Here is a 16,279-nt window from a genome sequence, read left to right as displayed (position 1 = left end):
CCATGGCCGCGTAGGCTTATGCGCGCCTCGCACCTACTTCCGGACCTCGGAGGTTGGGCATCAATCCCAGGAGGGCTTCCGTCATTTTGCCCAATTGCTGGGCCAATTTGTCGAAGTGCTCGACAAAGGCCCATCGACCGTCCAATTGCAACCCCAGGTATTTGAGGGTTGCCCCCACTCGGATTTGGGTGTCGTCCACCCAGACGAAGGCCTCGGGCGGTACCCCGGACAAGCCATCGTGCAAGAAGATGGCTTCCGTCTTCTCCGGGGCTACCCGCAGGCCCAGGCTCTTTATGGAGCCGACGACGCAGGCCACGGCCCAGTTGCCCATTGCAACTGCTTTTCCCCAGGAGGCTCCCCTAGCTACCTCGAACGTGTTGTCCGCGTAACCAACGACATGGCAGCCAGGGGGGAGGGCCACACGGAGCACTTTGTCGTATGCGGCGTTCCATAGCAGGGGGCCCAGCACGGACCCCTGCGGAACACCGCACGACATGTCCCTCCGCCGCTGGAGTCCGGTTTTATCCCGGAACTCCAGCACCCTGTCCCGCAAGTAGTCCCGAATGATAGCGACGAGGTAGGTTGGCAGGCGAAAGTGTTCGCTAAGCGCCGCCACAACCTCGCCCCATGGGATGCTATTGAAGGCATTGGCGATATCCAAGGATATCGCCAACGCCACCTCCCCGTCCCCCGTGATGGATTCCGAGAGGGACCGGTCTTATAGAATCGACAGTCGATCTCGCCTCTCGGAACCCGTATTGTGCGGGGGACAATTCGGGAACGTACCGGAATATATGCCGGATAATGCGGTTGGCAATGATTCGCTCAAAGATCTTGCCCGCATCATCCAGCATACAAAGGGGTTTGTATGTGGAGGGACTCTCCGCTGGCTAGCCCGCCTTTTTGAGGAGGACAAGCCGGGCCTTCTTTCACCTCCTGGGGAAAGTTCCTTCACGGAGGCACTTCGTGTACGTGACACAAAGTGCCTCCCCGATAATCGAAGACGCCTGGGCCCAGACTTTGCTGTATATTCCGTCCGGCCCAGGCGCCTTCGCCTTCCGTCCTGTTATGCGGGCGAAGGCCGCGACCATTTCATGCCTGGACACCTCCAGTTCCCCGGTCCAACCTGGGGGAGGGCCTTCTCCGGAATGTCCCTCCCCCTGGTGGGGAACAATGCGTCCACCACCGCTCCGAGGAACTGGGGGTCCAACGCATCCGAGACTGGAGGCGCCCATGGGCGGAGCCTTTTCGTCACTATCTTGTAAGGTCTCCCCCATGGGTCGCGGTCCAGTTCGGAGAGGAGTTCCTCCCAGGCCGCGGCCTTCGCCCGCGCTATGGCGGTCCTCAAGGCCTTCCTGGTTTCCCTGAGGACCGCCTCGGCGTTACTCATCGCGTCCTCCATGCCCCGCCGCTTGGCGCGTGTGCGCGCCCGCCTGGCGGCCAAGGTAGCCCGCCTTAGCTCGGCGAGCTCCGCGGTCAGCTCCTCCCTCCGGCCAAGTGGTGGCGAGGTGGCTGTCCTCGAGGGCTTCGGAGTCGAGTTTCCTCAGGACCCATCGTTTTCCAGCTCGTGTGCGGCGGCGTTGCTCGCGCACCTCCGCGGGGGGGGGCAGACCAGCTCCATGGAGATGAGCCTGTGATCTGACAGCTCACCCAAGGAGCCGATCTCCACTGTCGTCCAACCTTTGACCCTGTTAAGGGCCCCGGGGGAGGCCCATGTCACATCGGCAATGGACTCTCCCCCGGCCCCCACGTAGGTGCTGACCCGGCCTCGGTTCAAAAGTACCAGGCCGAGCCCCGCCGCAAAGTCCCGGGCCAGGCGGCCTCTGGAGTCGGTGCGGGAGCAGACCCAATCCACAGCGTGTGCATTGAGGTCTCCCCCCACAACGACTGGCCTGGGAGAGCGACTGAGGATTTCGCTCTCCATGCCATCCAGAGCCTCCTCGAAATCCCCCCTGCTCATGCTAGGGGGGAAGTAACAGCCCAGGACATCGATGGGTCCGTACTCAACCATTACGAAGCCCTCACCGGCCGATACTGGGAGCATCGGCGGATTGCCATCAACATGTTGGCTGACCATCGCCACCCTCCCCGAAGGGTCCCCAATCCAGTTGGGGTTGCCCTCGGGGATCCTGTACGGATCAGCGACGATGGCCAGCCCGCCACCCACCTCCGCCAGGCACTGCACAAGCATGTCTTGTGCAGCCTTGGCGTGGTTGAGGTTGGCCTGGAGGAGTCTACGAGGCATTTCTTGGTTGCTCTCGAGGCTCTTCTACCTCCTGCTTCTCAACGCAGTTTTCCGCGGTCTCTGTTGTTACTCTCCTGTCCCTTTGCGGGAGAGGAGGTTCTACCTCTGCCTCCGTTGTGGGGGCCTCATTCTGGGGAAGGGTCGACGTTGTTGTCGGCCCTCCCTCTTTACGGCCTTCGGTGCTCAGGGGTGCTTTTTGCCCTTTATTGGCCAGGCACCCCTTTGCGCCAATACGATGTTCGGCGGGCTTGCCCGCGTCTTTGCATACCGGGCAGCCCGCTTCTCCTTGCAGGCATTGGCCAAATGGCCAATACCGCCGCACTTGTAGCAGCAGCCGGATCTATCGATCCGGCTGCTGCATTTTGCCTGGACGTGTCCCAGGGCTAGCTACTTATGGCACTGCAGGCCCCGAGAGGGGAGCAGTACCGCGCGGCAGCTCGACCATCCTACCCGGATTCGGGGGGCGGCCAGAGCTGTCTTGCCAACCCTAACGGGGCATCGCACTCAACATGTGCCCAGCCCATTGGGAGCCTCACGAATGTCCCCCACTTTAATGTCGTGGGGAGAACATCCGCCCATGGCTCCCAGGACTTTGGCCACTTCGATAGAGGTGACCGAGTCGTCCAGGCCTGTCAGTCGTAGCTCGACCGTATTAGACGGTCGAGCTACTTTAACATCATCTCGGTTGCCGAGTGCAGCCCTAATACTCTCGGCCAGGGCATCGGCCTTGGTGCCGTTTTTGGTGCCCCTGACCTCGAATATCAGGGCTCCGGTTACTGCTCAGCGTGGGCGCAGGTCTTCAATCCCGAGGGTAGAGAGATCCACTTTCTCCCTCGCGGTCTTAAGGACCTGCGCGTAGGCTGTTGGGTCGGCACATGTCACCGTGACGGCCGCCTTTGTCGGCGACCTGATTTTGATGGCTGTCTTGGCCGACCCTTGGGCATTGTTTTTATTACTCGGGGGTGACCCTCTGGGTCCCCCCTGGCCCCCTCCACTCCCGCCCCTTTTCTTCTTCTTCTTCGATGAAGAAGTTTGTTGAGGGGGGTTTTTCGGGGGTGGGATTGGGAGGACCCTTATCGGCCTCTTCGCCGGGGGAGCCGTCTTCGCCGCCTCCTCGGCGGCTTTGGCGGCCCTTCTTTTGGTCTTTTTCGAGACCACCTCCGTCCATAACTGTAATATGGAGGGGGAGGTGGTCTCCTTCCCTGGAGCGGGTTTTGCAGTCGTAACGGCTGCTTTGCCCGCTCCGCTTTGGGGGGTAGCCCGGGATTGGGTGGCAGTATTGCCTTGCCCCCAGTCGGGGGTGCCCTAGGCTTCTCCGCAGCCTTATTGGCAGGGAGCAGCCCCATCTCTTGGAGGACGGCCGAGAGGACCCTATTGAGGACCTCCCGGAGGCCGTCCTCTGTTATTCTTTTTTTCTTCCTTCTCTCTTCCCCCCCGCCCAGGCGGCACGGCCCTCTCCAGAGGGCGTGAGGGAGGCGGAAGGGAAGGGAAGGAAGACAGAGGGAGAGGAGCCACCCTAATGTCCGCCGCCTTAGATAGCGGGTTTATCTGCTTCCTGACTCCCCTTAGCGGCGGACAGAAGTAGGGCTCCTTGAGCGTCTCCATAGATATTACCTCCGGCTTTGCTCTGCGCCGGGTGGTTTGGGCTCCGCTGGGTTGGAGCGCTCCGACGGGGGGTCCCTCTGTCGCCGTATCCGTGTCTTCAGACGTCGGGTACGGCTGATGGGGAGTTTTCCTCGTCAGAGCGTCCATGACTTCTGCGTCGAGGTCCAGGTCCGTCTGGACCTCGACGTCAGTTTGACCTTCCACGTGTGTGCGCGTAGGGGGGCTTTGCTCGAGAAGCGCCACTCGAACACGGAGCTGTCCAATCTCCGCTTCGAGTTTGCGCTTCTCGGCCTTCCATTTGGCTCTGGCTTTAGCCAGAGCCGCGCTTTCCTCTCGGCGCTGTCGCGCCTCATCGTCCTCCCCATTTCTGTTCATGATGGCCGTCAGACCGGCCGTCAAGTCGGTGTAGGCCCGCCAAAGGTCCTTGCGGATTGGGCCCTGTATGTTGTGGGACCTCTCCACCGACTTGGCCATCATGCCCAGGCTTTCTGTCATGACCACTGCGACAGCGGCCATGGGTTGCGCCTCGAGTTCCTCGGCGCGCTCAAGGGCATCATTTTTTGCCCTTGCAGTGCGCTCAGAGGAAGGCTGAACCTCGGGGTTGAGGATGGCCTTATGGTCCTTCCTTAGCTTTTTGGCTTTCTCTTTTTCCGTTTTTTGGGCTAGGGCCTGCGCAGTCAATTGCCCCTCGTGAGAGGGGTTTTTGGTAGGCCTGTCACGTCCCTTTTTTAGGGGTCCTTCATCGGACTCCGACGAAGAGGAAGTGATGAAGTACCTCGTAGTCGGAGTCTTGTTGTGGGCCCTTTCTTTCCCCGCCCCACCGATTCCCTGTCGGTATCTATGTCCATATCTACAGACACCGAGGGGAGGGATGGGGAAGGAGGCAGAGAGCCTTTCTTCGATTCCGGGCCAAGTGGCCCGCGAGCACTACCCGACTCGAGGCCGGTAACATCCGGCCCGCAGTTACTGGGTTTTATCCCTTTACTACAGGCCGGGCCCGGCCTTGAGCCAGCAGAGCTCGCCTTTCCACCCTTGGGCAGAAAGTCCTCAAGTGTGATTTGCAGCTTCCGTAACTCCTTCTTCTTACGACTCCCCTGGTAGCCGGACGGGCTGAAAAGCTTCAGTAGAAGGTCCTCTTACTTATCTCGAGGCGTTTCTCCCTTCAGCGGGTGAGACGTCCTGGCTCAACAACAAGTCGGGAGAAGACGAAGATTTCGCCCCTCCCAACCCTCTACCCAAGCGTGCGCCCGAGGACGCTACGCTTTTTCCCTCCTTTTTAATATTATTGGATGTGCTCATTTCGATTGAATCTCACTCCCCGTGACGGCTGCACCGAACGGCGTATCTCCCACTCCGCCCCAATACATGTATTGAGGAGGAGTGCCCCGGGTATTCCCGGGGGGTCGGCTTATGGCGCGGGCACCGGGAATGTGACATCCGGTACACTGGCCTCCAACCCCTTACACACCCATACGGAGGAGCCATCAAGGGCTCGCCCCGTATGAGCTTTCAGGGGTCCCCCGCCTCTGACAGCGGGGGCACCGTCACGGGTGGCGCCACCCGGGGGGCCACTCGGACGGGTCGGGCAACGGAAGCGACGCCCCTTCCGCACCCTAACCGCCGTGGCGACCAGCACGTCTACCCAGGGGGGTGACAACTCCCCTGGGGGGACAAAACTCCGGCCTGGCACCCGCTTCGGAATGGACGCCGTCGCGGAATGCCAGGCCAGCCAACACCGCCCCGGGTCCCGCCTCGGAATATTTCCGAGCGGCCCCAGGATCAGTCCAGCCCGTGACCTCAGGGAGGGTTTCCCACGAGGAACGCGCTGAACCGTCCTCCACCGCTCCTACCCTGCCCCGGAATTAGTACGGACGGCCCGAGCCCGCTGGGTCCGTTAAACCGGGGTCCCAGCGGCCCGTCGCGTCCGAGGCGAGGAGCTCCGTTCCGCTACGAATCCCTTCACAGAAACCCCTCGCCGCAGTCCGCGCGCGCCCTCGGCCCTGCCTCGGAAAAGTCCGAGCGGCCCAAGGGCCGTCCCAACCCGATGCATCGGGAAGGGTTTCCCACGATGCACGCGCCGGGACAACCCCGCCGCTCCGACCCTGCCCTGGAATACGTCCAGGCGGCCCGGAGACGGCCCAGCTCGGCGGGTTCGGTGACTCCGAGGTCCCGCCGGCCCGTCCTACCCTTTGAGGAGCCAGCTTTCCCCGTGCCAGGACGCGAGCCGTGATAACGACACCGTCCCCAGACACGGGAATTGCCAGCCCCTCCGCCTCTCGTACCCGCCGCGTCAACAGCGCCTTGGGCAGCGCAGCTGCCTTCCAATGGAAGGCAGATGCCTTCCCGGTGACCTCTTAGACCCTCCATCTCTCCTCGCCCGAAGGCGACTCGAGGAAGAGGGCAGCCCCCTCACCACGTCAAGGTGGGTCACCATCGAGGGGGATCTCTTAGACCCTCTCCACAAGGAAGAGGAAGCCCCCTCACCATGACAAGGTGGATCTCACCATCGAGGAGGTGCATGTGCGCGCTTCACCCTTTTTTATATATTTTTTTTTATAGTTGGGAAACGCCTTTATGGGTCCCCGGTCTTGTGGGGACAGGAACGCCGGGTATGTGAGACTCGTCGACCTGACTAGCTCACATACTCACTAAAACCCAACTTTTTCCGGCGTCTGGGCTCGGGACAGATCACGGGATCAAACTAAGCATGCACTGCGATCCGTCCTAGCCCAAACGGGTCCCCACCCGAGAGCAGGAACCCCCCTCCGGAGTTAGCGGCCAGAGCTCGACCGAAGTCGAGCCCCAGCTGCCCGAACCGGGATGCCGGGTGTGCGTCGGACCCCCCTGGAAGAGAGCCCTAGGTACGCACTCCCGTATCTCAAGCCCCGAGACGGGTCAGCCGGGCAACTACCCCGCCGCTGATTCCGCCCGAGGCGTACCTCCTCAACAGTGGAGAGGGTAGAGCTCTCTGTCCGGTCTAGCCGGCGTTGTGAGAGTCTCCCCTCCTCACTGTTTCCTCCCGGCTATCTCTCGTTCCCCTTTCGAGAAGGGGGGGAGGAAGGAGATTCAGCCGCGCCAGCGAAGCTTTCCCGGTGACGATGACACATCGGCGATCTCCTATTATAGGCTGGGATAGGGCGACGGGTTCATCCATCCCTGCCTAGTTCTTCCCGCAGGGAGGAGAGGGAGGAGGACCTACTGATGTTGTTGCAGGTATACCCCCCTCCTCCGTCTCCGCCCTCTTCGCCGTCTTCCAGCGGGCGCGTTTAGGTCGTCCTCACGCGCCCGCTCTGCTGCCTCCTTCTGCAGCATCACAGCCCCGCAGAAGGAGACGAACGCGTTCCATTTCTCCGGGCTCTCCAGTACCTTTCCCACTACCATGGGTAGGGAGAGGTCGTCTCCCACCACTGCCACGAGGACACGGCGCTCGTCAGCCCACGCAGGGCATTTTTCAAGAGTGTGTTGCGCCGTGTCCCTCGGCTCCGGACAGTGGTGACACCTTGTGGTGGCCTCCCGTCCAGTCCTCTCGTGCAGGTGCTCCCCGAAGCAGCCATGCCCGGTGAGCACCTGCGTCATGTGGAACGAAAGGCCCCCGTGACCCCCCCTCCCCCCACCCACTGCTCAAGTATAGGCCCGATGGCCGTTGAGACCGTTGTTGAAACTCTGAGTCCGACCCTGGCGTGAGGGAGCCTCTCCTGCCAGTGCCGGAACTCCTCCCGTTTAACGCGGGTTCTTTTCTCCAGAAACGGCTCGTCCGCCGCCGGCCCGATCCCGCGGGGCATGCTCCTCCCTCCAGTTGTAAAGCTCTTCGAAGGAGCACGCCACATACGCACACGGGACCGAGCCCGCGAGCACACAAGCCGCCTCCCGCGGCACGGTGCAGTACGCTCTCGCAACCCTGATGGCCATCCTGCGCTGCGCTCCGTGGAGCAAGTCCATGTTTCTAGCGGAGGCCACCAGGGGGCCGCACCACACCGGCGCCCCGTACAGGGCAATGGAGCGCACCACCCCCATATAGAGGCGGCGCGCTCCCTCGCCAGGACCGCCAAGGTTGGGCATGATGCGGCTCAAGCTCTGCACTGCTTGGCCCAACCTGGCAGCCATCCACTCCCAGTGAGGCACAAAAGACCAGTGCGAGTTGAGGATAAGCCCCAGATATTTCATCTGGGGCCTCACCTCGACCCGCGTGTCGTCCACGGTGAGATGTGTCCATCCGGGGCCCCTCTCTCGGGGATCCCCCATCCACATCACCTCGGTTTTGTGGAGGGCCATCTTAAGTCCGTGCTGGCGGATCCTCCTCAGGACCGGTGCCAGCCCTGTCGCAACTCTGCGTCTCGCCTCCTACCAGTCGCTCCCCTGGATAGCCATCAGGGTGTCGTCGACGTAACACACCAACGACACCCCGGCGGGGGGGGGTGCAGTCTTAGAACGTGGCCGTAGCCAACGTTCCACAGGAGGGGTCCCAGCACAGAGCCTTGCGGGACCCCCCTGCTGACCGCTCTCCGCATGCACCCCCCGTCCCGGTCACCGCACACTATGGCACGACCACCGAGGTAGGCCCCGACTACCTCCTGCAGATAGGGAGGAATCTCTTTTTTGCGGAGACCCTCCTTTATCTTTTCCCAGGGCAGGGTATTAAATGCATTGGCAATATCAAGGCTTATCGCTAATGCCATCCCGCCCCTGGAGACTGCCCTGTCGACCAGGGATCTCAACCGCCGGATAGCTCCGACGGTTGATCTTCCCAGCCTAAAGCCAAATTGGCAGTGCTCCATATCGGGGCCCACCGTCGACATGTGCGACATGAGGCGAGACGCAATAAACCTTTCCAGTATTTTGGCCACCTCGGGTATGAGGCAGATTGGCCTCTTAGACGAGGGGTCGTCCTCCGGCCGTCCGGCCTTCGGGATCAGCACCAACCCTGCCTCTTTCCATGAGGCAGGAAATTGACCCATTTGGAGGCACCCGTCGAAAAGGCGCCTCAATCTGTCACCAAAGACGCGCAGGGCAATGGACCACACCTTTGCCGGTATACCATCGGGACCCGGGGCGGTGTTCTTCCTAAGCATTTTGTCCACCGCCCATTTAAGCTCCCCCTCGATGACTCTGAACTCCTCCGTCCAGGCCGCCCTTTGCCTGATCGCCTCCGGGTCATCCCGAGGCCGGGTTTCCTCCTCCGGATCCGTTAGGAAGAGAGCGTCGACCACTTCTCTTAAGAACCATGGATCAAGGATCTCCGTCAGCGGGGGGCCCGCACGCCGGAGTTTGTTCCGGACAATGCGGTATGGACGCCCCCATGGATCCCTGTCCAGGGTCCCCAATAGTTCCTTCCAGGCGTTGGTCTTTGCCTTGGCGATGGCCGCCTGAAGGGTCTTTTTCACCTTTCTGTAAGAGTTGTTCAGACTGGCTTCCTTGTCGCGGTCGATCATCCCTCTTCTCCGGCGGTACCTGGTGTACTGGCGACGCACGGAGTTGCAGCCCTTCCTTAGAGCTGCAATCTCCAGTATCCACCAGTACGTCGCCTTCTTTTGGGGACCTTTCCCCCGGCGCCGAGGCATGGAGGCGTCGCAGATCTGCGTAAGTGCTACGCAAAACCACTCTGCCTCCCCCTCGACGTCCATGTTCTCCTCTTCGGGGTGCGCGCTTAACCTAACCTAACCTAACCCATAATTTCAAATCTAATATTACAAATTTTGATAAAAAATAGGGGTTAGGTTAGAAAAAATACGGTGAGGGGGTGCAGGGGAAGGGCCAGAGTCCCTCTCCTGCCCACACGTTCTCTGTACCATATTTTTATGTGTATATGTGAGTATATGTGTAGTTATCGCTTTTAATTTTTATAAACTTTTTATGATTATAACTTTTTAACGAAGGGCGAGCGACGGCTAACACTTGTTGGACGTTACGCGGGGTCATGACCTTGACAACATATGTCAAGGTCAAGGTCATCGGGGCAGTCTCCCTTATTCAATATATTTACCATATCATGTAATATTTTGATATTTTTGTGTTATAAAAATAAAAATTTCTTTGATAGAATATTATCTATTTTATTAAAGATTTGTAAAAATGCGTAGAAAAAGAAGGTAAAGAAAAGAAGAGGAATAGAATATAAAAAGGAAGAAAGGAAGAAGAAAGAATCGAAGGAATGTAGAAAGGAAATAAAATTGAAAGGAGAAAGGAATTGAAGGTGTTGGAGAACGTAAAGGTTTGTTAATAGAATAAAAAGTAAGGATACAAAGAAGGATCAGTTTGAAGGTTTCTTTTTTAATAATGGGCTAATATTACATGACATTTTGATATTTTGTGTCGTATTTTGTGTCATAAAAATAAAAATTTCTCTAATAGAATTTTATCTTTTTTAGTAAATATTTTTTAAAATGTGAAATAAAGATAAAGAAAAAAGAGGAATTTAATATAAAAAAGAAGGAAGGAAGGAAGGAGAAAGGCTCGAAGAATTTTAGAGTGGAAATAAAATTGAAAGGAGAAACGAATTGAAGGTGTTAGAGAAAGTTAAGAAGGTTAAAAGGTTAAAAAGTTTAAAGGTTTTTTAAGGTTTTTTTTATTATTATTTTTAAAGGTTTTTTTATTTTTTTAATACCATGTATCACTTTTTAATAATATGACGTATTTGAACCAAATAAATTGATAGCGAAAGAAAAAATATTAGATTGATAATACATGTAAATTAAAATGATCCTTAAATAAACTAATGTATCAGATAGACTAATCTATTAAAATTATACTCAGAATTTGTCTGTGACATTTTGTAAAGAGTGACCTATAACATCGTGATAAGATTTGCGATGAATACCTAAGATACCCAGAAAATGTCTACACAATTAAATCAGGCATAATAGACACCCAAGTAAATGAATGATATAAAAATAAAAACTGCAATAAAGATTACATTGATTACAAATAAAATGAAGATAATAATATGTAAGGTATGATATACCTTACGTGGAACATCCCCACCCCATATAAACACGCATTATATGGGGTGGGGATGTTCCGCGGCCACAGCGCCGTTCCGTTAGGAGATTGATTCTAACGCCATTGAGGAGCACGCCGCGAGTGAGTGACGCGAGTAATATTGATATGTGCCCGTGACGATTGTTCTCACGGTGATCGAGTATAGTTAATCCGCGTTTCATAGTGCAATTTCTTTGTAATTAAAACCATTCATTTTGGTAAGATTATTCCGGGGTCATTGGAACCCTGAGACGAGCCCTTACCTGTTGAATAACGACATCTTTTTCTTCGGCTTCTCCAGGTGAGGACTCAACCACGTGTTCATTATAGTATTGGAATTATTAATGTTTAATTGTTGATTCGGACATATTTGTATCTTCTCATAAAATATATTACTCCAGAATTTTGGAAGAAACACCGAAGTTGCACGTTATTCTACAGTGATTGAATCACACCCTTACAATATATCTGTGTAATCTGAAGATTATTCCGTTGCATATAATTAAACAAATGTAAATCAACTTCAATTTCTTTTTGCATTGACATTGTGTGTTACGTAGCTCGTATTTGGAGTTATTATTCTCATATAATATTCTCAAATTAATTATTTAATTTAAATTATTTATTATTTATTTATTATTATTTATTTTTTAATGATTAATGATTAATTATTAATTATTTATTGATTTTAATTATTTATGTTAGACGTTACCGCCAGTACTTCCTTAAATCTTGTATAAAGCCAAAATAATATTACAGTCGGTAATTTCTTTCGTAGAGTACAAATCTGGTTGAACTATTATGATTCACTTTGTTGCTGCAAAATTACAATTTTTTTTATTCAGTTATTTTCTCCATGGGTAATAAAACTTGGACGGTAACATTAAAATTGCAGTTTTTAATAAAATTTGAGTATTATTGAATTTTAAATATATCTACATTTTGGTCTTTAATACTATTTTGTTGGGTAATATATTTTTGTCATTTTTTTATAATAGAAATACAATGTTATTTTGTTGGGTAATAATATATTTTTGTCATTTTTTATAATAGAAATACAATGTACCACATTTTAATAATTATGTATTTAAACCAAATGAATTGCAAGCGAAAGAGAAAATATTAGATTGATGTAAATTAAAATGATCCTTAAATAAACTAATGTATTAGATAGACTAATCTATTAGAATTATACTCAGAATTTGTCTGTGACATTTTGTAAAGAATGACCTATAACATCGTAATAAAATTTGCGATGAATACCTAAAATACTCAGAAAATGTCTACACAATTAAATCAGCCATAATAGACATCCAAGTAAATAAATGATATAAGAATAAAAACTGCAATAAAGATTACATTGATTACAAATAAAGATAATAATATATCTGTGAAATGTGAATATTGTTCCGTTGCACATAATTAAATGTAAACCAAGTTCATTTCTTTTTGCGTTGATATTATGTAAACATGATATCACATTAGTAACTTATTTATAATATTGCAGTTGGTAATTTTTTTCGTAGAGTAAAAATCTGGTTTATTTATTACGATTCACTCTATTGCTGCAAAATTACAATTCTTTTCATTCAGTTATTTTCTTCATGGATAATAAAACTTGAACAGTAACATATTAAAAGAAAAACTGTTTTTAATTTATATACATTTCTATTTAGAGATTTTTTGTGGTATCTGAAATAAAATTGGTTAAACTTAATGATGTAATGCTGCATAAAGTTTTAAGAATCTTATATAAGATTTTCATTTTAACATTACAATATTACAAAAATAAAATATTATAATAACGGTAAAATATCAGTTTTGTATTTTATTTATTATTTAATTCGGGAGACGGGGCTATTCGAAAAATGGAAATATCTTTTTATGGGTACATATTAAAACTTTACTTTAAATATTGTAAACGCGTCCTAATATAATGATGCTGCTAACAAAGTTTTATTGGAAACGGCGTCATAATGAAGTTGTAGTAGTGAAAAATGTGTTTTGCGACAGTCGAAGTAATTTCTGATAGTCAGTATTTCTTCGAAACTTAAGTAAGATAAATAAAATTTGTTTTGAAAATTTTGAATGTATTGTGTCCAGTTGAATGTATTTGAAATATTTCGTGTTTACTTTTTGCTGTGTGATGTCTATTTTTGTAGATCATACGTAATAATGCGCACAATTTATAAATTGTTTAATAATAATAAAATTTTTATTTTTACTTCTTGTGATGTACTTTCATCATGTTTTCTTTTAGGTGTTTGGACTCCTTTTAATAATAAAGATAATGACATCCGTCCGCTTAATTTTTGTATATCATTTATATTATTAACTATTAAATAAACTGGATCCGCTGTTAAATTATGGATAATTAATACATGATTCTTTAAGTAATTTATAAATATTAATACATGTTACCTGTTTTCTGCATGGTGCCTATTACTTTTATTTTGTCGCATTTGTTTATGTTTAATGTTAAAAAATTTTCTTGATGAAAATTTACTATGTGGGTCACTATTTTATACATACCGTCTGTTAAAGATCCACACCCAATTACTTTGTTTAATTTATTATCATGTACTTGCACAAAAATAGTTTTTATATAGGCTTCCAATACTATAAAATATATAAATATTATATATCAACATTAAAATTATTTATTATTAATTATTCCCTGTATATAATTATATAAATATTAAATTAAATATTATATAACTTTGTTAATTTTAGAAAAAGAAATAATATAATATGTTAAACTACAGTATTGGTTTTGTTCAGATATTGATGTAATGTATAATTAGTATTTACCATTATTTATTTAAAATTATCTATATAATTATCTAAACAAAGAAATAACTTTACTTTATCTTTATCTAGATTATTATGACAAGAGAATTTTTCAAAGTGATAAAAACAGGGTGATAAGAACACATTTCGAAATTCATTATCAATATTAATAATCTGTAATATATGTATAACGTGAACTATAGATTTTTAGTATAGGCAATGTATATTGGAATGCAACCAGATTGTACAGACCAGTAAGATTAAATATTAAAATTTATTTCAAAAATTGTAAGTTCGAAAATTTTTACAAGAAACTTTGTCAATCGTTATATAATGTAAGTTGTATCCCAGATAGCCAAATAATTGCAAGTTATTGTCAACTTGCCACAAATATTCTCATAGTTGCAGCAAAGCAACACAAGGGGGTATTCTTTTATCAGTACGTTCTTGTCAGCAACAGTTTCTAAAATATAATATTGGCAAGTTCCCAACAACTTATCGGCATTTTAATTATCACAGGTTATAAATGGGAATTGTTGTTCACATGTTGTTGCCATCTTGCTCACAGATTATTATAAACAGTCTTCAAAATATAATAATGACAAATTCTAATCAATTTATTGGCAACATACTTATCACAGATTGACTTCAATAATTGTTCTACACTTACTTGACAATAAAACTCAGCATATTGATACTGAATTGACTAAAATATGTTTGTTGCATTAAATAAAAGACAACATAGTAACAACTAACAAGCAATTTAATCTATGCAATGATTTGTTTTAGATTGAGTTATCACGTCTTGTTATCAAGGATATTTCTTCTAATTTTATTTTTAATTTTTATTTGTATATTGATTTTCAAGAGGCATTCTTTTGTCAGATTAAATTATTTAAAAGACTTTTAAGAAATAAAGATTTAAACATGAAAATATGATATTAATTAAAAATGATCTAAAACATAATTATATCCTTTATTTAAATAAATTAAAATTAAATCACTTTTATTTTATCTAAGATGTATTTATATGTAATTTATTTTATTTTTATCTATATAATTTTAAATTATTTAAACGCAACACTACAGATAATAAATAAAAACTTACTGATGCGATCAGTAGCATTGGCAATATCAATTATTTTTGTTGGAATCGGTTCACTGAACGTATTTTTAGGTTCATATTTACCCACATTTTCAATTATAGTATTTGAGTGGATTAATAATTCATACGGAACATTCCCATTATTATAACTAGGATTTCTTGGTGGTCTCGACTGAGCACCATCCAAGTGAATGATCTAATAAAATTATAACAAATATTATATAGTTGACACATTTTTTATATATTTCTTCTATTTACGAATAAATAAAAACAAAGTATTACTATACATTTCTAATAAATTATTATTTAAAGAAAGACAAAAATATTTACGTTATTCGGATTCACATGAGATAAGACCCGTTCAATTTTGTCGTTCCAACACAAAATTTATATTCTTTTTCCATCGTCATTATTTAAAATTTAAATACATTATATTGTTTTTGATCGCCAACAATACGTGGCGAGTCAATTCCATCAATGTATCCAGTTACTTCTCTAAAAAAATTAAACATTTAACAATACCTAATATTAAGAAATTATATAATATATTGATACTATTAGATAAGTATAATTATTGTTATTATTTTTGCTATTATCATTATTGTTATTATTACTATTATTACATATTATTGAATAAAATATGTGATAATATTAAATTATATTAAATTAAATTATTATATATTATATCATATTTAAAATCTTGATTTAATTTTTAAATTATATAAATTTATTTCTATTTTGAGTATTTTAAACAATTTAAAAATAAGAAAACTTACACAGTCCTATCATATAATTTTATAGATTCTAAATCTTCACTAGGTGTAAATAAAACAGAAAGATTTATTTTTTCTATCTCTCGTTGGAGATTCGTGCAATCAATTTTTTCCGTCATTTTTCAATTTTTAAGATCGATTAATAGAGCGAGAAAGAAACTGAAAATGAAGGAGCGGAGTTATTTATTGGCTAAGCGATACTTAAATATGTCTGTATTTAGTTATTTAAAAAGAAAGATAATAATAGATACACGTTTAAGGATGTTCTGGCTATACAATCTCGGACAAAAGTTGCTTAAATTTGAAATTGATGAAATTCCACGTTTTTATAAATTAAGACATACACCATATGTGTATGTCGTATCATGTATAGGATTTAAATAATGCCAGGTAACATGATATTTGGCACTACACATGAATATGTTTGTATATTTTACAATTTTTGCGATCATCAACAGAAAACTTTTGGACGTGAATTTTACTAGAAATCAACTGTAAGTGTTGGATTATAAAAACAAATAATTCATTAAAAAAAAAAAAAAATATTAAGGTTACCTTTTGAATCTTACAGATTTCCAATTTAATACATTTAGTTAATTTGTTTGTCATATGTTAGCTTTCATTCTTTATCACAATTTGTATAACAGAACCCTTTTATTTTTCTTTTCTAATTATCATTATAAATCTACCTTAATACTACACTTTTGAACACCTACACTCTCGCTAGCCATGCCTACTCTTTTTTACACGTTTTGTGAACGCACTCTACGCTTTTCCAATAAAAGC

The 16,279-nt window shown here is 46.7% G+C and overlaps 1 protein-coding gene across 1 annotated transcript; it reads right to left on the bottom strand.

Moving 5' to 3' along the window:
* Positions 1-13,941: 13,941 nt before the first annotated feature.
* On the bottom strand, positions 13,942-15,612 carry LOC113004437. Its single transcript, XM_026137701.1, is given in 5 exon segments — positions 13,942-14,078; positions 14,724-14,916; positions 15,051-15,136; positions 15,139-15,215; positions 15,497-15,612. Coding segments are annotated over 5 exon segments (609 nt in total).
* Between the last annotated feature and the right edge of the window lie 667 nt (positions 15,613-16,279).

This window comes from Solenopsis invicta, chromosome 11 (assembly GCF_016802725.1).
Source record: "Solenopsis invicta isolate M01_SB chromosome 11, UNIL_Sinv_3.0, whole genome shotgun sequence".
In the NCBI taxonomy this organism is placed as follows: Eukaryota; Metazoa; Arthropoda; class Insecta; order Hymenoptera; family Formicidae; genus Solenopsis; species Solenopsis invicta.
Note: the sequence above shows the minus strand (reverse complement) of the source record. Positions and strands in the feature narration are given on the sequence as shown.